Below are 23,611 nucleotides of genomic sequence, written 5' to 3'. Positions count from 1 at the left end.
CCTCGTGTGGTTTCCTGAGCACTACCAGGCGTGATCCCTGAGTACAGAGCCAGGAATAAACTCTCAGTACTGCTGGGTGTGGCCCTCAAAAAAAAAACCCACAAAAAAACTTACAAAGACAATAAAGATGCTAGATGGGAAAGTAGTAGATGATAAGAGTCTGATGTCTTTTTAGAATACTGAACATATTATTCTATTATTGGACCTTTACTTCTTAACAAAAACTTTCCAGTTCTAAAATTAAAAATCCAAGTATTTCTGAACTACAAAGTTGGTAAAATTATGCTCTAATTCAATGGAACTCTGCCTTGCGGGGAACACAAAAGTCAGCAGAGGGGAAAGAGGTGACTTTTAATATCACACACATTCTTTCAGACATCCAATAATCATTGTCCCTGGAAAAGGCATGGAACCTCATATTCTCACTTAGAGCTGCCAAGGTAAGTGGAAAATCCCATTGGTGACAGTTATAGTGAGGACAGAACCATAAACCATATTCTAAGTATTCTAAGCTACAATATTTGTCATGGACACTTCCACATAAAATTTTATTTATCTTCTATGAAAAATTTTATTTATCTTCTATGTAAAGTCCAGACCATCTTGTATAACTTCTATCTTTATTTAAGCTACTGGGTTTTTAATTTCCTGTTATGAGCAACAGTACAGCAGGTAAAACTTTACACATATTCTACCTAGGTTTGATCCCCAGCACCACATATGGTTCCCCGGGCACAGCCAGAAATAATATCTGAGCACCAAACCAGGAGTAAGCCCTGAATACAGCTGTGTGTGGTCCTCCCAAAACAAAAAATAAAAATCTTTAATTTGGTGGCTGGAGCAATAGTACAGCGGGTAGGACATTTGCCTTGCATGTGGTCAACTCGGGTTCGATTCTTCCACCCCTCTCAGAGAGCCCAGCAAACTACCAAGAATATCTCGCCTGCACAGCAGAGCCTGGCAAGCTCCCCATGGCGTATTTGATATGCCAAAAACAGTAACAACAAATCTCACTATTGGAGACATTATTGGTACCTGCTCGAGCAAATCGATGAACAATGGGAGGACAGTGCTACAGTGACTGTGCTAATTTGGTGTAGTCCCACTTTTCTGTTGTTATCTTTTCCAAAGGAATAAAATCTTTAAGGTATTCTTTAGTTCGTATTCAGAAAAGTTTTTCCTATATTTTATCATTATATGTTATACACTCTGACCTAATCTTGGTCTTTAATTCACTTTAAGTTAGCTTCTGTATATCAAGCGAGTTATGGCTCCAATTTCAATGTTTTGCATGTAGCTATCCAGTTTTCCTAGTACCATTTGTTGAAGAGATTTTGACAGGGATGATTCTTAAAAGACAATATATGGATAGTAAAAAGTTATCTGCCATATTTTAGCAGACAATTGTCACCATTGCATAATCATTGCAACCTGTTTTTAAGTAATACTGGCAGAATGTTTTAAAAGTGCACATAATGGTTGAGCCCCTAATTTTTGCAAAACGATTGGCATAAAATTGGCATAAAGTCCATGCTAATCATGTGGTGAAATATGATAATAATATGAACATTATGCTGTCATTACCATGAAGTTTAAATACATGAAATACAAGATTCAAGGATACATGTATATTTGGTAAAAATATATATGGAGTGGTAAATAGCAAATCTATGGTCATGGTCAGCTCTCAAAAAATCAAAGAAATGAAGACTTCAATTTTATACATAATGTTCTCCATTACTCTGTGATTTTTCTGCAATTATCTATAATTTTCTGTGAACCTTCAATATAGTTTCAAAGTCATTTTATATTTTCTTAAAAATCAAAACTCCTTCTTGGGTAAACAACTCATATTTAATATCAAATATCTTTGACGCCCCAAGCTACCTAAGCATCAAAAGCTATGCAGTTCCAGAATTTAAACACAAACAAAATATTCTCTACACAGGATGATTATTTTAAGGATTGTCTTTCCTCCAAGTGAGAAACTCAATCAATACCCTGTGTTGGCTGAGCAGTACAACATCACCAGCCCAGCAGTGAGGTGTCCGTTTCAGAAAGTAAAGCCCAGGATGTGTGTGGCCCCTGGCCCTCTGAGAACAGCTTAAGAGTCGTACCCCCTGCCCCCCAAAAAACAACAACAATACACTGGGCAGCAACGTTTAGCTAGTACAGTAAATTCCTCTCTTTATAAAGGAATCCTGAACAAATTTTTATGTACTTCACATTAAGTTTTCCAGGAAAATCTCCCCAGTGATTAGAAGTCGCTTTGCTGTTTAAACTTGGACAGTGAAAACCAGCTAAAGTGGGTAGGAAGGAGCACTCGGAGTAACAAAAGTTGAGAGTAGTCAGTTACCCAGCCTCTCTGAGCCTCACTTTATTAGTTTGTAAATCGAGATGAAGGAACTCCCACGCATGAGGTGCCATAAGGCTGGAATGAAAGCTTATTTTGAATTTTCTCAGAACAGCATCTGGGCCACTGCAGGCAATCACTGGCTAGCATTCAGACCGGGGGTTCAATTTGTATGTGGCAAGGGACTTGCACTTCAGTACTCAAGGTTAGGTCTGAAATAGGTGCCTTTAGTTCCAAGCCTAAGGGGCCAGAGTGAGCTGGCATTGCCCTGGGCCTTCCCATCTTGAGGACCAGCTCGGTCAGCCAACAGACTACGTGCCAGGAGGAATGGACCAACAAAGCTGATGTCAGATGCAGCTGAGTGAAGCCAAATAGGAATGCAGGTGGCAGATCCTACACTCTGAGTGAGAGGAATTCAATGTGCAGGCATGGCTGTGCCAGGACCCAGGGTCTCCCAGAAAGCCCATCTGGGTAAAGACTCCTTCACTGGAATGTCTGGACCAAGAAGTCATTTTACTGAAATGTAACTGGTAATAATAGCTAACATTTATGGAAATAGTATAGGGTGCCAATTATTTTACACAAGATAGTTCTTTAATCCCTGCAACCTCTAGCACTAAGCCTTTAAGAGATGAACAAACTGAGAAACAGAGAAGTTTTACTTAGGATGCAGCAGAGAACTTTCACTGGTTTTTATTTGGGCATGAGAGCTCCCAAGGGAGACTAAGGGGGCCAGGGGACCACTTCTGGAGCTACTTGACCAACAAATCTGAAAGGACAAGACGTTGGGCAGAAGACTGCAGAGAGCTTGACCTTTAAACAGCCTTGCTAGGCTGGAACCCCAGTGTTAACCAAGGTCTGGCAGAAAATTGAATATGAGGGAATGTTTCATCTCATCCTGTGAGGCCCGCATTACTCTAATGTGCAATCATTTTGCAAGACCATTCAATAATCTTTAAAAGCACCTTCCAAATGATCCAATATTTTGTTTCTACATATTTCTCTAGAGAGAAATGAAAACACAGTTCCATATAAAGACTTAAATGAAAATGTTCATAGTCAAAAATTGAAACAATTTAAATATCCATCAAGAGGTAAACATGAATTGTGTAGTATTCATATAATGGAATAGTTCTCAGAAATATGAAGAAATGGCTTCAAAATCTACAACAAAATCAATCTCATAACAATTATGCTCATTGAAAGAATAGAGCCCCCTCCAAAAGTGCAGAGTGCACCATTACATTTATATAAAACCTAAAAATGCAAAGTTATTTATACTGACAGGAAGTCATCCAAGAGTAGTTTGGAACGAAGAGGGGAAGTCATACTCACAAAAGAACATGAGACAATGCTGGAGGAATGGATATGTGCATTATTTTACTGTGGTAATGCCTTCACTGATGTATATATCTGCTAAAACATATGCAGCTTGGGGTAATCAGGTATATAGTATAAGCTACTTTAAAGTATATGCTCGAAATTGGTAAGTTTAAGTTAATTCCTATTTGTGAAGGAAAAAATTCTTTCAGTGTTCTTATTTAAAAGAAACAAAAACAAAACAGGATCTCTGATTACCTGTTAACAAAAGCCAAAGTTGAAAAATATCTGCTATTTGATGTTACCCGCTAATACACAGTTAATTTATTATGAAAACTTAGAACTTAAAAATACTACTGAAGTGGCAATTTAAACTATGTCGAACCATGAGATTATCTACACTAGTTATGAAAAAAGGGATCTTGGGGCCTAATAATCATAGAAGGGAAGATGTCTCTGAGTTCTCTTGCAACAAGAGACATCTGCTTGCCCAGAAAATATGTCTTCCTTGAAGAGATTTCCAAGAACTTGGTTTGCCATCACCCTCACCCCAACCCTTTGCAGAAAAAAAAAGAAGAAGAAGAAAAGAAAGAAATTACTCAGCAGAGTTCTTGTAAATTTACCTTCTTCAAGTGAACAAACAGTGCCACCACCAGTTGGATGGAGGCTATTACTAGATATACTGGATCATTCCAGTGTCCCAGAGATTGGGCAGTGTCCCCCACTTTGGGAGAGGCAGCACATCCCAGCTCTCAGGATGAAATGAGTGTCACTGAATCTATCTCAAGGATTAAGCACCTTGTCACTGACACTGGCACTGCCATCCCGGGGACATGTACCAGCATCAAAGAGACCCTGAGCCCAGGCTTCCTTTGACCTTATCAAGCCCATCACCAACTGTTCCCAGGTAAACTGAGAGGGCCCACGCACAGCACTGTTAAGACTAGGGTTGCAGGAGCTGGTTCATGGGTAGAGCATGAACCATTCCTTCAGATCCCACACTGAACTGTCCACTGACCCTTCCTCCAGTCCTTATCCAGGCATGAAGCAGTTCCTGCCCATTCCCTCCTACTTTCCACCCTTCTGTCCAAGACCAAGGGAGTCCTCCAACCAGAAGGTCAAGACTCTCCTGCCACTGCTCCAGATCTGCTTGCACTTGGCATCTGAATAAAACCATTACAGGCCAGTTTCCAAAAATTCTGATCGCCGTCAGCGTGCCTATGTTCCACAATTTTCAAGCACACCAAACCCCATTTTTATTGCTTTCCATTCCAGGGAAATCTTATATATATATCACTCTTCTATAAACACAGAATTTCTCCCAAATAAACTTCATTCAGCTCTCTAGGATAAGATTTGAAAAATTATGTGAACTCATTCTACTTGCTTATTATCCCTCTACCCACCCACTACCTTAACACCAGGCAAATCCAAGCTACAAAGTTGAGAACCTGTGGCTGAGATTCAGTTTCCCATGCCACTTACCAGAAGTGATCCTCATGAACCTGTGATAGCTCCTCCCTTGTTGATGACCTCTCCCTTTCTCTCTCCCTCTCTCTCTTTTCTGTTAAGTTTCATTATTTACAATAATAAAGGAAAGACTTTATTTTCTGGTGGTTTATGTTTCTGCCATTGGGAAGTGAGGGATGGGATCTAATAGAATCCAGCACTAATCAAGTACAGGGTTGGTACATCACAAGTCTCTCAACAAATACTTGCTGAATGGAACATATGAGAATGTAATATGCGTGTAACAGCTCCCCATGGACAGGTTCCTATTTGTCATCAACTATAAGCCAGTTCACTGGCACTGGACAAAAAATGGAGTGTGACAAAAAGGGAAGAAGGAAGTTCTATCCATCTATTTCTTTAGCTATACCGATACATCAGTAGATATATTACATAATATAATTTACAAAACCTGCCCAATGTCTGAGTGATAATAGACTGCAGACAGCCTCTTCTGTTATAAGAAAACTTATTTACTCACTTGTGGACTTTGAAGGAAGCAATGGGGAAAGAGGACAGGGGTACAAACATTAGAGACTCAGAAATTGATTTTATGAAGGAGCATTCCCCTCCTTCCCCCACATACACTCGTTTCCTTTCTGCAGTTTTTCTACAATGATAGTACAAAACTCATGTATCCAGTGACATCTGGAATCCAACCATGATGTACTGTTCCAGGACCAGTGGCGAGGGCATATCAGCTCAGTCTATTGCAATGAATAGTTATAAAGATCATGGGCACTCCATCAGCCATTACTTATTTGCATGCCCTTGCTACAGTTCTCATTGAATTGTAAGTATTATGTACAATGTTCTTAGAGGATGTGAAGGAATCAAGTGAATGAGGAAAGGAGAGGATAGCCAAAAGACATCACATAGGAAGGAACTGGCCTCAGATGAGTCTGGTATGTTCATAATTGCATTCTAGGGAGTCCAGGTACGGGCAGGATGGGGAAGGTTGATGGATAACAAAGCTGGGAAATACTTGTAGAACCCAAAACTGAAGTTCTGTGGATGATATTAATCAGGTCAGCCGTAGCTGATGGGCAGCTGGAGTCATTCAAGGTTCAGACACACGAAGTTAGTTACCTTCTTAGATCTGTATTTCAGAAGGGATAGCACTGTAGCACTGTCCTTCTGTTGTTCATCGATTTGCTCAAGCAGGTACCAGTAATGTCTCTATTGTGAGATTTGTTGTTACTGTTTTTGGCATATTGAATATGCCATGGGGAGCTTGCCAGGCTCTGCCGTGCGGGTGGGATACTCTCAGTAGCTTGACGGGCTCTCAGAGACGGACGGAGAAATCAAACCTGGGTCGGACACATGCAAGGCAATGCCCTACCTGCTGTGCTATGAATATATTGCTATTAATGCTGCAACATATGGTTCAGTCATGGTAGAGACTTGAACTTCATCACTGATAATAGGAATAGAGAGGGGCTAGATCCAAACATGTAGGAGAAGGAATTTGTAGTGCCTATTCAGTACCAGGGTCCCCTTGCAAGGCAGAGGGCTGACACAAATTCCAGGGCCACTAATGCCTAGAGTTGTCTCATGAAGCTGCCTTTAAGGAGCCAGACCCACACTGTAGTTTACTGCGTCAGTGGACCCAGCACTTCTCTTGTGCACTTTGGATGTAACACAATTAATTAACCAGAACCACATTTTGCCTTACGGGGACTTATTGTCTGTAACCAGATTGCTATCAGGAACTAGGCAAGGAGGAAGTCTTCCTGATGCATGGCACAGGGAGCGCACAGCATCTTTGTTTGAACGGCAGAGAATTAGTCAGTGTTGGCACCTTTTATTTCCTGTTGGCAGTTGTGGACAGAGCACCATTAATTGTGCGCAAGTAGATAGGAAATGCTTTTTATCCTATTTTACATGAGATTCAGGATGCTATCAGTAATGTTTGTTTGTTCTTTCTATTTTAATCAACTCTGACCAACCAGTGAAAAATTTTAAAACTAGAGCACAATTAGACAATGGGGTCCTTTATTCCATTACAGCTTTTAAAAAATATTGTGTACATCAAGTGATAGAACACAGCAAGTAAGTATTTGGGATCCAGAAAAGCACATGGATCATATGCCTGGATAAAGCAGTGTCTTGTATACTAGACAGTAGGCCCTCGAGGCACTTGTAGATACTAGTAAAGACAAGAAACAATAAAAGCCAAAGCAGACTTGAAACCCATACCAAAGAGGAAATAAGGACGAGAAAGATGCAGGTATGGGCAAATTATACTCAGGGAAGCAGCCAACTGGTCTGTGAAGTAGTTAAGAACTGCAGCAAGTTGAAAGAGGCAGTGGCTACATGGAAACAGGCCTAATTCTGAGGGAGGAGCCATGTCTCAATACCAGACAATGGTGGAGGCAAGTATTCAAGGGGCCTTTAGGAACTGAAACCCCATGAAGCAGAGTTTGAGCTGGGAGAAGAGGCCAACTCAAAGCAGATCAGACTTCTACCTTCTAAGCCTGAGTTCTTTGGTCACACCTTCTCTCAATCCAACACTATTAGTCACCATATAACTACCCTCCCACACACACACACACAAAACAGATGACAAAAGGGAAAGAACTGCTCAAGGTGTGCATGACACTGTTATCATCCAAAAACTGCAAAGGGTAGAGACAAGAGCTGAGAGGAAGGACAGCTCCTGACCTCAAGGCTGACAGCTTCTGAGAGAGAAGTCCCAGAGCATGAGGGGAGAGGATTTGATTCTAAGGCAACGGTTCTGTTGCTTTACAAGTCTAAGGCAACAGAAACACATAAATTTGCATTCCTATTGGTATACGGCAAATTCTTTGGGAAATGATGGATTGTTTCATAAATAATATTGAAACAAGAAATTTTAAATTGGATGTCTGTCTCACACCATAGGCCAAAATAACTTTCAGAGAGATTAAGCCTGAACTATGAAACTTGCAGCTATTGAAAAGATAAACGTTAACCCATAAAATTTACATTTTTTTCTGCCTGGTAGAAACACCATCAACAAAGTAACAAATCAACGAATAAAATACTTGGTGCTCTTACTAGTTTATAAAGAAACTATATACTACAATAAGAGAACCCAATGATCATAAGCCAAAAATTCACAGAAATGGAAATTTGAGGGGGTTCTTCGTGCATGAAAATATTCTGTCACAGTTTTTTAACAATGTACAAGTCTTCGCTACTGGGTGATAAGTGGCTGAAGAATTCAATAAACCCAGAGGCTAAGGGGTATGGGAAAATAAACTCTTCATTCACAGCAGCCAGATTGAAGCTGGCACAATCTTAATGAAGAACAACTTGTCCAAAGTGAATAGAAAATTTTAATTCATGAATATTATGATTTCCTAAACCTATTTTTAGGAACTTATTCTAGAGATAACACACATGTACAATAACTACAGCCTTACATGAAGTAGAAAATGGGTTCATCAGTATGGGATTAGGAATACAAAGAAGCAGCCAGAGAAAAAAGTATGATTTAGTCATTGAAAAGTACACAGACCATGAGTAGAAGCTTGAGATGCTATGGAAACAACCAAGAGACAGATTTAAGTGACAAAACAGGATGCAGTGTAGTTTGTCGAATGTGTCACAATTTGTGGAATGACATTAAACATGATTAGGTTTACACTGAATTTCAGCAATCCATTAGAAATTGCTAGGAATATTTGATTCTAGGGAAAATCATTTGGTAGGAAAAAGCTTTGCTTTTACAGCATATCACTTATAAATGTTTGTCATGTACAGATAAGGCCCAAATAAAATGAAATAAAATTTAAAGGTGTATCCTTTATCACCCTTTATAATCCATTCATTACAAAAGGGGGGTTGGGTACTTATATTTCGGTTTTCAGTTTTCCAGGAAGTTCAAAAGACTATGCTGGGACAACCAGACAAGCCCAAACTCTTGTAGGGGCACTTGACAGTAATCCATAAAACTGATAATCTGTAAGACTTGACAGGTAGGCCATTGTCTTTCTCAGTAAACTAAACACTGTTATAAGTGGGAATGACAATGAAATCGATGCTGAAGGCACACCCCAACCAGCCCTTCAGGTTTTCCTCAACATGTCCATAGGGAAGAAGGTGGTGAAGGAAGAACTAGGCCTGAGGTTTGTGGAGCATGAGTCTACGGTCATTATCCTATTCACTGCTCATGCCCAGTGAGGTGGGCCTTCACCCTTACTCAGGCACAGAAAAGGGTTTGAGGTACCTCAGCTCAGGTATGGTCTCTCAGGGGCATTCTTTTTTTTAAAAAAAAAAACACAAATTTTCTTTTCAAAAGAAAACATTTAGCACTTTACCACTCATAAAGTACCTTTTCAAGAATTTTTAATTGAATCACTGTGAGACAGACCCTTACAAACCTGTTCGTGATTAGGTTTCAGTCATAGTGTTCCAACACCCATCCCTCCACTAGTGTACCTTTCCCAGCACCAGTGTCCCCAATTTCCCTCCCATCACTCCCCAAACCTCTCCAAGCCTGCCTCTGTAGCAGACACTTTTCTTCTGTCTTTGTCTCTCTCTCACACTCACTCTCTCCTTTTGGGCATTGTGGTTTACAATACAGATCACTTAATCACTTAACTTCCCGTTAGTCGTCGATTTGCTCGAGCGGGCGCCAGTAACGTCTCCATTTGTCCCTGTCGCGTGCTAGTGTAGCCCAATGGCATCTCTTCACTCCGGGAACATGGAGGGCCTCAAACCGATCGTTCATGATCTTGACAAAGAAGTCTGACCATCTGGTAGGTGGGCGGCCACGCGGTCTCTTGACATCCCGTGGAATCCAATCAGTAACAGCTCTAGTCCAACGGTCGTCTTTAAATCTCATTACGTGACCAGCCCATCTGATTTTTGACACCTTGGCAAATGAGACAGCGTCCCTGATTCTTGATCGTCGACGCATGTCGGAACTCCGGATTCTTTCTCTCATTTGAGTGAAACGTGATATTCCAAGCATAGCTCTTTCTATTCTTCTTTGGGAGACCTGAATAGCGTTCTCATCCTGTTTGCGTAGGGCCCAGGTCTCTGAGGCATATGTTAATGCAGGAAGAACAGTGGAATCAAAGAGATGTGCCCGGAGCCGGAGGTTCTTCGTCCTCTTAGCTATTGCTTCGACGTTCTTGAAGGCGTTCCAAGCCGCTCTCTTCCTCCTGCACAGCTCGGGTGCCAGGTCATTTGTCATGTTGACCTCTCGACCTAGGTACACATAGCTGTTGCATTCGGAGATGGTCGTTCCATTGAGAGCAAATGGGGCGTCAGGAACAAGGCTGTTTCTCATAAACATTGTCTTCGTAAGATTCAGCTGTAGTCCTACCTTTCCACACTCACGGTCAAAGTCGGCCAGCATTTGTGCCGCTTGGCTGATGTTTGGTGTTATTAAAACAATGTCATCAGCAAAGCGGAGGTGGTGTAGTTGCCGACCATCTATCTTCACTCCCATTCCTTCCCATTCCAGTCGTCGCATGATGTTCTCGAGGGTGGCACTGAAGAGTTTTGGTGAAATGGTATCACCCTGCCGCACCCCTCTCTTGACATCAACGATCACTTCTTTGTAGAATGGTGAGATCCTGGTAGTGAATCCGCAATACAGCTCACGGAGGATCCTAATGTATTGGGCTTGAATGCCCTGATTGGCTAGGGCTTCAATGACCGCTTCCGTCTCAACAGAATCAAAGGCCTTCTTTAAATCAATGAACGTTAAGCAGAGCGGCATCTTGAACTCCCGAGAAACCTCAATGAGCTTGGTTATCGTGTGGATATGGTCGATGGTGCTGAATCCTTTGCGGAACCCTGCTTGCTCACATGGTTGTCCTTCATCTAGTGTTCTGCCAATCCTATTCAGGATGACTCGAGTGAACAACTTGTAGATGACAGACAATAGGCAGATCTGGCGATAGTTGCCAATGTCATGGATGTCTCCCTTCTTGAACAGTAGTACGGTCCTGCTGGTTTTCCATTGAGATGGAACCTTGCATTCAGACAGGTAGCGAGTGAAGAGCCGAGCCAGTGTATTGATGAGTACTGACGGCAGGTTCTTCAGGTGTTCAGGTCTGACCTTGTCTGGGCCGGGTGCTGTTTGCTTCTTTACTGACGAAATGGCGTGTCGGATTTCGGAAGGGAGAACGTTGGGAACGACATACCCATCCTGTGGAATTTGGTATGTCGGCAAGTGGACATGGCTATCGAAGAGATTTGAGTAGAAGTCATGGAAATCTTCTCCATTGCCGTTCTGGAGGATGTGATGGATCCATCAGGACGTCGGAGGGCAGTCATCTTGGTCTTATAGTTGGCGAAGGACAGGCGGGCGTTACGAATACTTTTCCCGGCTTCTGCCGCATCTACCAGTACTTCTGCTCTTCTCTCTTTGAGGTCTTCCTTGATCGCATCTCTGCACTGCTTTGCGAGCTCGGACGTTAGCTTGCGGTTGCCTGAGGCATGCGCCAAACCACGCTGGCGAATTAGCTCAAGAGTTTTCGAAGATAGGCGACTTTTTGTGGCTATCTCTCTCTTGGCGTTCCTCGCACATTCATGGAGGTGCTGAACCAGTCGATCATATTCCTCGTCAATGTTGTCAACAATGGCATCTTCCCATGTTGCCGCAATAGTACCAAAGAGTTCCCAGTTGGTGGTCGTTCTGGGAGTTCTCTTTTTGAACTTTGCAGCCCTTTCTCCCCGCTCTGTGAAGACCCACAATACAGATACTGGAAAGTTATTCTATATCTTCTTGGGGTCATTCTTTTTTTTAAATATATATATATTATATATATATATTTATTAGTGAAATATATATATTTATTAGTGAAACACCATGAGGTACAGTTGTAGACTTACAAATTTTTGTGCTTGGGTTTTGATTCTTTAATTGTTGTACTAACACCCACTTACCTCCTTCAACCTCCACTTCTAAAAAGGCCCCTAAAGTGGTGATGTCACGGCAGAGATGGGAGGACAAGGAGCTTGGCTTCTCCCTGCTTCCCAGAGCTGTGGATTTGCTTGTGTTGTGCTTATGGTTGGCTTATTTCATTTAAACACCTGAACATGAATGGTTCATATACTCTTGCAACTTTTTTTCAAAAGAAAACATTTAGCCACTTTACCACTCAAAAAGTGCCTTTCCAAAACTGAAGATTTTAAAGTCTGCTTTCACGAAGCAGTTAGTTCCTCCTGTATCCTGTGGGTCTTTGCAGATAGTTCTGATTTTTCTTCTTTTGTTTTGGCAGAACTCAAGCTCTAATTTTGTGAAAATCAATGCTATACTCCCTGTTTCTAAGACAGGGTAATATAAATGAAACTAATAGGAGATATGGAGATGGATTTGTTTATAATGCCCTTGTCTTGACTTAATTTTGTATACTATTTCTCCAGTTCTTTCCTGCGTGGACTATTTTATCACTCCATATTTATTAATACTTAACACACTAATGTGTTTAGGGAAAAGAAGGAAATGTCTAAGCTTATAATGATGTCCAATTGTATTTTCAATGTGGGCTGACTGGCCTGGAGGAGTGCTTTCATTGGCCCCGTTTCCCTAGGACATCAGAGGAGCAAGTGTTACTTCCAGATCAAGCGAATGGGGTTCTAGAATGACCCATGGCTGCAAGGATACACTGAAAAAAAAATGCAGCTATTATTCAAAAAGGACTCTTTATCCTTCCTAACAAGAGAATTTCTTTCTTTTTGAGAACAATTGGGTATGTAAAATATGTTAATAGTAGTCTAATAAGTCGACTAAAATATATATCTTGGTACAAAATAAAATCATTAAACCTTAATAGAGAAGAAAATATCTGAAGATGTATAAGTAGACAGTAGGTGATCATCAAAGAATTCAGATATTGGACTGGAGTGATAGCACAGCAGGTAGGGCATTTGCCTTGCATGTGGCCGACCCAGGTTCAATTACCAGTACCCCATATGGTCCCCTGAGCACCCCCAGGAGTAATTCCTGAATGTAGAGTCAGGAGTAACCCCTGTGCATCGCTGGGTGTGACCCAAAAAATCAAAAACAAAAACAAAACAAAAACTCAGATCAAGAAGAAAAATAAAAGAAAATGATAAAAATGTAGCACTGCCCTCCCATTGTTCATCGATTTGCTCGAGTGGGTCCAGTAACATCTCCATTGTGAGACTTGTTGTTACTGTGTTTGGCATATTGAATACGCCACGAGTAGCTTGCCAGGCTTTGCTGTGCGAGCGAGATACTCTCGGTAGATTGCCAGGCTCTCCGAGAGGGGCGGAGGAATTGAACCTGGCATGGCCGGGGCCGACTATGTGCAAGGCAAATGCCCTACCGCTGTTCTATCGCTCCAGCCCATTCTAAATTACATTTAAAAAGGAGTCGCAGGATAAAAAATATGCTATCATAAATGTAAATAATATATAAATTTGAATTGGAATCATTCTTCTTTCATGATCACTGAACAAAAGCTGGCAAGGTAAGTGACAAAGGTAAGAGCAGCAACGTAGCGAGGCTTGTTGACTTCCTGGGCTCAATAACAACATTGCACAGCTGTGATGTTGCCACATGGGCCTTCAAAGCTAAAGGCTGTGATAGTGGAAAAAAAACTGCAAAGATAAAGCTATTAATAAACTCTGGGGCTTAATTTGGTAGTGCATATAGTAGAGGGCAAATAATAGAGAGTATTTTCCTGGGACAGAAACGCAGTGAACAAGAACAGGCAGTTAAGAAGTAGAGCTGTGCACTGCTTTTTCCTAGGGAGTGAGCATGAGGCTTCTTGGTGGGATTCTATTCCAATGCTTTCTTCAAACTAAGAACTGTTTATTTGTGTAGTTTTTTTTGTGTGTGTGCAGGAGTGGGGTTAAGCTTCATTTGACAATGCTCAGTGATTATTCCTGGCTCTGTACTCATGAAAGACTCCTAGCAGTGCTCAGGGGATACTGGGGATTGAACCTGGGTCAGCCGTGTGTAGGCAAATGGGCTGCCTGCTCTCCCATCACTCTAGCCCTGGGGTAAGGACTGTTGCACTCACACCTCCCAGCCTCTCTGAGAGGCTCCTTATGTTTCAGACTCTCCACCTCACACACCTGGGCTGAAAGCCCCGTCCCTCAATGTACTTTTCTTCCAGCATCTTCCATCTTAGGATGGAACTTGTTGCACAACTGCCCTCTCTCTGATTCCTTGCTCCCACTGGCCTGGGAACAGTCATCTCTGCCCAAACCCCATGGCCACTATTGTTGGGCATTGTCACCTTTCTCAGAGGCAGCTTCCAGTGACCCCCATGCCTAAAGCATTGTCTCTCTGAGTGTCAGCCTTGGTGTGTCAGACCTCATCACAGTCAGCCCCTCAAAACCTAGACAACTCCCACAGTTTGCAAATGGAGATAGGCATCCTCCCAAGGGTGTCAAGGTCCCTGGGGATCTGGTCCTACCCTCCCTTATTGAATTTTTCTTGTTCCAGAATCAGGGCATGAGACAGACAGGAATTCTTCTGGAGCCCGTTACTGCTCACTCCCCTGCTTCCTGGAACTGGATTCAGGGGAGAGGATCCCAGTGTTACAGTGGAAACGAAGGAGGCAGACACCTCTGTAGAAACCATCTGGGAACGCACATAAAAATTATCAGATTGGTCTTTACCTAAGTGAGCTAATTAAGAACTCTGTGGAAACCATTGAGAGGGTTTTAAGGTCTTGTTAATATTGGGTATAACTAATCAGATAGCGGGGACAGAAATTTGTCAAGTATATAAAAGCACAGGTCATGAGTTGCTGGAAACTATGATCCTGGAAGAGAAAGGAGCAACGATGAGAAGCTGCCGCTGTGGGGATCTCCTGGAGGGCAGCTGCTGAAAGAATTGCTGACAGGGAGGTGCTGAGTTTCCTGTTCTAAATGGAGGTTGTTGCTGGCCTCTTATTGCGGGGAAGGGGACTTGGACCACACTTGTCAATGATCAAGGGTTACCCTTGGCTCCGCACCCAGGAATTACTCTTGGCAGTTCTCAGGGGACGAGGGATCTGTCCCAGGTGAACTGCATGCAAGGGCAAGTGCCCTACCCACTTTACTATCTTTCTAGCCCCACTACTGACCTCCTACAGTATAATCAAGAGCCATAATACCAAACACAGCTATTCTTACCTGGCATCCACAAGAACCCAGAAACTAGCCATCTGCACTGTAACACCAAGAAGACAGGCTGCTGAGTCGAAAGCAGAGGGGATCCATCAGAGGGAAATCAACTTATTAACCTGATTACCAATTACCTAACACCACCTGAAGTGGCCCAGCCCAGAGCCATGCTGGTGTATGCAAGAACCTGAGGCATTGCTCCACGGCTTTATGGGCCAAGACCAACGGGGATAGTGATGTGCAGCCAGGCACAGCCCTGTTCCTTGCCTGAAGGGACTTGTCTTCTCTGGTCCCTGGTTAAAGCGACAGGTAGCTCACTGTATAATGCACACGGGAGAAGGCACCAATGGAAATACAGATCAAATGTGTTTTAAAATTTGGGGTTTAAGGCAACCGAGCTTTGCTAAGTGCCCAAGTCTAGATGGCAGAAGCAGCTGTGGTGAGATCTCTCCATCATATCTGGTCACTTCCCCCTGGACCCACATGGTGGAGTTCACACGGCACTTTCCTGAAAACCTTTGTTCATCTAAATCACCCTCCAAGGTAGGGGTTGGCATAAACTGGGATTTAGCCTCAGGGATTAAATAACTTTCAAGTGAGTGAGTTGGAACCTGAGCTAGTGTTCTCTAACTGAGCATTCTTGCCGTATAAGGGAAACTGTTTTTAATTGTCCTGAAATCACAGACCATCCTTATGTAATTTCTCATCTGTAGGAGTAATGATAAGTTAATTTTTTGGTGGTCTAATGTTCTTGCCAAGTTCAATTACTTCCATGTACCTATACAACATTTTTCTCTTCTGGTAGGTACTGGATTAATTATACAGCTCCTTAATGGGTCCACCACCTCCTCATTTACATAAAATTAATCATGTGAAGGTGAAAATTGATGCATATAAGATAAATCGAAGCTTTCATGAAATCTAGACTACTTTAAGGGTTGAGTCAAAACATTCATATTTAAATATTTTAGTACCAAATTTGATACTTTTCATGTAAGTGGTGTAGAGAGATGAGATATTAACAAGAAAGTATCATCTCTAACAAAGTATTTAGTAAATAGTTTAAAAGAATAAGATATTTTTGCCTTTGGATTATGTTCTATAAAGGAAAACAGATACTTGTTACTTTTACCTTTCCTTCAGTGGCTCATTCTTTTATTTAAAAAAAAAGTTATTAAAGCACCATTATCTACAAACTTATTCATAGTTAAAGGTAAAGGCCCTCCCGTTGTTCATCGATTTGCTCGAGCGGGCCCAGTAATGTCTCCATTGGAGATTTTGTTGTTACTGTGTTTGGCATATCAAATACTCTCGGTAGCTTGCCGGGTTCTCCGAGAGGGGCGGAGGAATCGAACTCAGGTCGGCCATGTTGGCTGCGTGCAAGGCAAACGCCCTACCACTGTGCTAGGCCTTTTCTGTGCCTAGCACAAACCGATGAACAACGGGAGGACAGTGATTGACGGTGATTTATTCATAGTTGATTTTTAGACATACAGTGTTCCAGCACCATTCCCATCACCAGTGTCAACTGACCTCCCCCAGTATTTCCAGTATTTCCAGGTTCCCTCCCCCACTCCATGCCTGCATCTTGGCAGGTACCTTTTAAAGACTGATTGTTAAAACGTGAATATCTCATTTTCCCTGTTGTTGACTCTTCAGTGTGGATACTTAGCTATACTATTCCTTTATCCACTGATGTACCTGCATTCCCTTGACCCCTGCTTCATGTTGCTTCCTTCTGTCTCTTCTCCCTCCTCCTTCAATTTTTTTTCCTTCTCTTCCCTACACTCTGGGGCCAGGATGATCTAGGCACCCTGCCTCCTTTAAACCATTGCATTTAGAATAACCCAGTTATTCTAAATACCACATAACAGGTGAGATCATCCTGTTCTCAGTGGCTCACTTCGATTCAAAGGAATGTCCCTTACCTGAGGAAAGTGAAGCTATCAGTTTGATTCTGAGAAAACTTACCTGTCCAGTCTGGCTTCCTGCGTGGGTGAAAGCGATGATGTGGAGGTGGTGGGCAGAGCAGATCTGGATGGGGGTTTTGAGGAGGAGTAAGAGTTGTTGCCAAAGTTGCTGTATCTAAAAAGCACAGAGATTTATGTTGGAGAAAGAGAAATGAGTACAAGTAGCATTTAGCAAACTACCTTAATTTCTGCAGGAAAAACAGGCCTGGCATCGCTAACTCTGTTATTAAATCTCTTTCGTATCATCCTTAACTCCTTTATTTTTTAGCAGAGAGGTTTCCTAAAGCACCAAACTGCAGAATTAATAACAAAGGATTGAAATAAAACCCTCATGCTTCTTGTCTTTGAGTATATCTGAATATTATTTGCTAACATCAACTCAAGAGCCCAAATACTTTTCTTTGGCATCATGAAGATGTTTCTTGACTCAAATGGAGATATAATTAGTATAATTCTATAGAAGAGCTATGGAAAATACCAGATAATTATCTATAGGAACATATGATTTAAAGTTCTGCTTCAGGTATTTCTAAATCAATTTCATTCACTAATTATAATCTCATCATATGCCTGGAGAGCAAGAAGACACATCACCCCAAGTATTCTAACTAGCCATGTGGTTTAGAGGCAGGTGCATTCCTATCTTCATTCAGCATTTCCCATCAGAACCAAATTACATGCACTACAGGTTAAATAAGCTTTGATAATTGCCTGGTTATATATGACAAGTTTCAGAATTTGTAAAATTTGGAATTTTCCTGTTTTTCAGAATAGATGTCCTTCAACACAACATTTCTCAACTTTTCCCTGTCCACAGTTCCCTTCTGATTTCTTCCCTTCTGAAGCCCTGCTGTCCTACCCATAGCCCCCTAATGTCATGCAGTGGCCCCTATTTACATGATTTCCACCTGCAGCCCCCTTGGACTGTCCATCTGGCCCCTGGTTGAGGATTATTGCTTTAGTGGTCTGTAGGAAGCTCTCATCAATCAGTACATCCCCAGGAAACAAACTATAGGATCTGAAGCCCCACGTGGAATAGTCACCCATGTAGGATCTGAATCTCCTACATGGAACATCACTCATGATAACAAATACCAAGACTCAGAGATTTCTCAACTTACTCAGTCACAGATTGTGGACAATTTCCATAAACTTGTTAGGACACTGCATTTGGGGGTCTGGGACCCCAAGGGATACTATAATACGAAGCAAAGACTTTCCTGCATCCAGAGCATCCAAACACCCATTCACATAAATAGTACAAGTTTTCAAAGTTGTGGATAGGTCCTTGGAAATTGTGATTTTAAGTAAAATGGTGTATAACAATTACCATAGTCTAATTTACATGAACAAAAGTTAATTTCCTATAGAATATTTATAGTCACAAAAATGTTACCAAACCTCAAAACTTAAACCCAAGAGACATCTAAAAATAAAACAACAATTTTATTCATTTTCCAACCTAATCCTTCCAGTGACTGAGCCCATCCTAGTAACTCAGGACACAAGGTAAAATCCGACCTTGGAAAAGATGATCTTGCATTGACATAGAGACACATATCCACATCGGAACAGCTCAGACACACCAGTGAACCTACAAGTCTAAAGTATACATCCTTAGGATGTGGGAGGAAATCTTAGAATCTAGAGAATTTAGAACTCATATACACATGCGAGAACGTGGGAACCTCACAGTTTGTGGTACCAGATAAGAGTCAAGTTTTTTTTCTCATCAACATTCTGGCAAAAAGGGAGACTGAATGAAACGATGCCACTGGACAACTTTGCAGTCTTCACTGTTCTGGGAAATAATTTAAACCAATTTGTGGATATCCTATGACAGAGGATGTCTACTTTTGGAACTTTAACATAAGGTGTGTGTATATATATATATGTATATATATATATATATATACTAAAATCTTCATGCATGGAGATATTCAGCAGAAGGAGAATATAATGAAAAACAGGCAACTATGTAACCAGGTAACAAAGTGAGAATGGCCAATTAGATTATTCATCAATAGAACATCATTAACCATTAAAAATAAGTCAATTTTAAGTGATAACATACATATACATAAATTATACACATATAAACTCACTCAATACATTATGCATTGTAGTATAATATGCAGACAGCAATTGCAATGTGCAGAATATTCTTAAAGAGCAAAAACTATGTACAAAAGACTGCATGATAAGACCATCTATTTTTAAAAGTAGACTATAAAGATAAAATTTCAGTTTCCTATAAGTGTAACAATAAAAGAAACACATAATTTCATATATTTTATTTGCATTTTATAAATATATTTACATTTTATAAATATATAAAACATATGTCACCCTACATCTCTCCTGTGCTACTAATTCTGTTCTCTTTGGCTGATTTGTGTATTTGATATCACATATCTGACCTGTGTTCAGTACCAGGCAGGATCATACCACCAGGCAGGTAGGGACTCAGATCACATAATGTTATCCCCACTTCCTTTGTTAACATCCCACCTTCATAGCACTTGGTTTTGAGGCATTCATTTATTTCATCTTCTCTTAAAAAAATCAATATCTTCAATGTACAACAGGATACTACTACTACTACTACTACTACTACTACTACTACTACTACTGTGAGTGTGTTGGTTTAATTTTTAAGAGGACATCCAAACCACAAGCCACAGAGAAGACAGATCAACAAAGGATGAAAAAGGATGAAGGAGAGAGGGAGGCAAGGGCACCACCAGGATCTCCAAGTCCTCAGAGCCACACTCAGGTTTCAGCCCTGCTTCACCCAGCAGCTAGACACAGCTTGGTTTTCTCTCAAGGCAACTACAACAAAAGTGAATATCCAGTAGAATGTTTTAACAGGATTACTTTACTAAAATTATGTATAAGTGACGTTATGGAAATAAAACCAGCATAATACTTTCCCCCTCCTTTGGTTTTTTTCTAATGGCTAAATAATTCAAATACCTCCCGGTCTGCCCACTTTTGCTTCTCAATTTCAGCCAAACTAACTGGATCATACAATTTACTCGATAGGCTATTCAGGTTTGGAGTAGATTAGCGGGGGAAAGTTTCTTTCTTTGGTTTCCATTGTAGTCACCACTGATCAACTTTGTGCCACATGAACCCACACAAACTACTGAGTGGTTATCTGAAAATTAATAACTATAACCAACATTATATAGCAAATTCCTGCCAGACATATCACTCAAAATTGCAAACTTCTCCATCAAAGCTCTGTCAATCATCACAAAAATCAGGTATTTGTCTTCATTTATGCTAAAATTAATTTCAGCAATGTATATATTTCTGTTGCTCTCCTCTCCCTTTACTACACCAAATGGTCTTCTAAAGACCAAGTGGGAGGCACTCATGTCCAGGCACCCCTTGTCTGAGGCTGTGAGACCATCATATCTCTGGACAGTTCAGAATCACCCTGTGGGGTACCACAACCTACTGGGAGGATGAAGTTGCCAACAAAGTTTATTCCAAGTCAAACACATTTCCTCACTTTCACAGACCCTGCTGTTAGGGAGCATAATGGCTATATTGGATACACTTCACCAATGTGTGAAAGGTCAAAAATCCCAGAATTTTCATCTTGGCAGAGACTGGCAAAGAACTTATTTTGGGGGGAGTTCAGATTGGAGTTCAGGGCTTCCTGGATAAATGCAAAAAGTCATTAAGAATACTAGAGGAAACGAACTTTCAGATCCTCATGTTCCTTATGGGCTCTTTTTTTCAAGTGTTTCTACCCATGACCTCTCCTAGAGTCCCCATGTTTCCTTCCCTGCCATCTCATCCATGACCACATTTCAATTTTAGGAGAAAAAGGACCCTCTCCAGATGGCTGATTCAGTGAGGGGCACTTTCTTCCACAGGAAAATTGTCAGGGTTCTAGGCAAAAGACCAGGATAAGAGAGCATCGCACCGGAGGGAATTCTTTAATAAATACAGAAGGTGGAGAGAGTAAGAGGACTCTTTCCCTTCCCCCGTTGGCCCCTATGTTCAATTTTTGTAAAAGAAATTTTTGTAAAAGTGTCAACATTTAAATAGGCAAATAAGTAATGTCTGTGAAGTTATTCAAACTGCAATTGTTTACAAATCTTCTTGGAGACTCAACCATCTTCAGAAAGAAAAAAATGCATACATTAATGTCCAAACAGAAAACTAGAGGAAAGAGAAAGAAAAGACACCCACCTATTAGAAGAGAAAGACCGGAAGTTGTAGGGCTCGGAAGAATAAGTGCTTGAATGGAGAGAATCAGAGAAACTGTTAAAGAATGAAAATCCCTATTCACAAAGCTGCATGCAGACATGACAAAGTGCTGTGCTGTGTTTTGTGAGTCCAGAAAGACCCCATACCAGATAGATGGGTGCGAGATACATAGATTTTTGACACACCATGATAATTTATTGTTTTGGGGCAATACCTAATGATGCTCAGAGGTTATTCCTGCCTCTGCCCTCAAGAATTACTCCTGGGGGTGCTCAGAGAATCATATGGGATGCCAGAGTATTGAATCGGAATTTGTCACATGCAAAACAAGTACTCAACTTGTGCTATCTCTCCGCTCCCCCCACCATACATTGCTTTTTGGTTGGTTTGTTGATTTGGGGGGTCACCTGTTGGTATTCAGGGCCTCCCCCTGTTTGAGGATCATAAGCAATGTCAGGGATCGAAAAGGATTATGCACATGTTAGCAAGTGCTTTGACTCCTGTAGTATCTCTCCAGCCCTACCATGCATACTTTAAAAATCCTTATACAAAAACAAAACCATTTTTAGTAACTGTATGATAACAAATGAGCCCCTTAATCCAAGCAGATGACAGTTTTCTTCTGCACCTTGTCTAGTACTATTAACTATTTAGTGAGAGGTTAGGAAGTGAATCAACTGCTTCCCATTGTGAATTTACACGCACAAGCCAGGTGTCAAGATCACATGCTGTGTCCCCTTCCCCAGGTTAGCCTCATGCAGTCCTCCATGAGGGTGGCATCTACCTGCTTTCCTTCTGTGCCTCGGCATCCTTTTCCTTGGAGGCGATAGGTGAATCCTCGAAGTCATAGGAGAAGAGGTGGAAGGGACTGTGGGGCACGTAGGGCAGCTTTTCTAGGGGGGGTGATGCCTTCGGAGGGCCAGGAGTAGAGGAGGAGGGTCGAGAGGCTGGGGCAGTTGTGGGAGGTGACAGCAGACTAGGCCCAGAGGCCCCACAGCACAAGGAGCTCCCTGCTGCAGTGCTTGCTGGAGGCTGCCTTCCCTGCAAGCTGGTGTTGGAGGAGGCAGGGAGGGATGAACTTTGGGAAGCAGCATCCTTTTCTGGGGGGCTCTGTTCTGAGGTAGGGCTGGCCTGGCTGTTGACCCAGCCGGGAGGATGGAAAGAGGGATGAAGGGGAAGAAAAGAAATTTGGAGAGAGAGAGAGAAAGAGAGATTAGGAAAGAGACAAAGACCCCAATGAAGCCCTTCTCCAGCTCTACTTTCTTTATCTGCAGCCTCAAAACTTTGGCTTCCCCAACCATCCTAGTGCCCTGTGTTTGCTCATTTAGAAATGGTATTAATCTGCCTCTGGATAACAGAGGCTTTTGAGAAAGGTGGTAAGAGATCCCCAAAGGCTCTCCTCCTGCATCCTCCCTCAGACCATTTCTCCCCTATGACTTTGTCAGCAGCTGAAGGGCCACGATCTCAACTTCATTCTTCTGTCTTATTAATCAGATAAGACAGCATCCGTTCTCCTGAAAAATGTCCAGTTATGAGTAGTGGAATTCCACACTCTCTAGACTTCAGTAGCTGTTTTCAGATCCTTTCTCAAAAGCAGAAATAGGAGAACAGAAGACATTAAGTAAGAAAGGCAAAGAGGTGTGTGAGTGTGTGTGTGTGGGGGGGGGGGTACAATAAAGGCAAGTTTACCCATTTCACATGCACCCTAGGACTCAGTTACAAGGTCCCTGACTTCTTCTGCAGGTAGACCTAAGTCTCCCAATTAAGTAACAGAAATTTCCATCTGCAGAGGACTAGATTTAGATAAACCACTTTGATATTTTTATAAAAAGCTTTCTGACCTCAGCATCTGAATTCTTTGAAATCAAGGTCTCTTCTTTCCCAGAAAATCTGATTTCCAGCCCTGCCCATTTGGGAATGGGATCTGGGCTGTTTCCTACCTCAACTTATGGCTCTCTATGGCTAAGGATACCCTGATTTTCCTGTGTTGATAAGAGATATGATCTAGTTAAGCACAGGCCTGGAACACACATGGACACATGTGACATAAACACATAGTGGTCACACTAAGTGCTCACATATGATGAACCTACCTGGCAGAAACACAAAAAGCAGCAGCCCATAAGAAGGGGATACAGAAAAAGCC

The 23,611-nt window shown here is 41.7% G+C and overlaps 1 protein-coding gene across 9 annotated transcripts in view; it reads right to left on the bottom strand.

Moving 5' to 3' along the window:
- FHOD3 (formin homology 2 domain containing 3) overlaps window positions 1-23,611 on the bottom strand; it is a 476,176-nt gene that overhangs the window by 90,219 nt on the left and 362,346 nt on the right. For 6 of the 9 annotated variants that reach the window (XM_056137948.1, XM_056137949.1, XM_056137951.1 and 3 more), the window contains 3 exons: window positions 22,250-22,600; window positions 21,448-21,495; window positions 17,240-17,353 (listed from right to left, as the gene is read on the bottom strand). In XM_056137948.1, the coding sequence (XP_055993923.1) occupies window positions 17,240-17,353; window positions 21,448-21,495; window positions 22,250-22,600 (513 nt within the window). The remainder of the gene's footprint in view (window positions 1-17,239; window positions 17,354-21,447; window positions 21,496-22,249; window positions 22,601-23,611) is intronic. The other 3 variants (XM_056137954.1, XM_056137955.1, XM_056137956.1) reach the window with 1 other exon arrangement.

The sequence above is a fragment of the Sorex fumeus genome, unplaced genomic scaffold, assembly GCF_029834395.1.
Source record: "Sorex fumeus unplaced genomic scaffold, SorFum_2.1 ptg000128l, whole genome shotgun sequence".
Taxonomy (NCBI): Eukaryota; Metazoa; Chordata; class Mammalia; order Eulipotyphla; family Soricidae; genus Sorex; species Sorex fumeus.
This window is presented reverse-complemented; position numbering and strand designations above follow the sequence as displayed.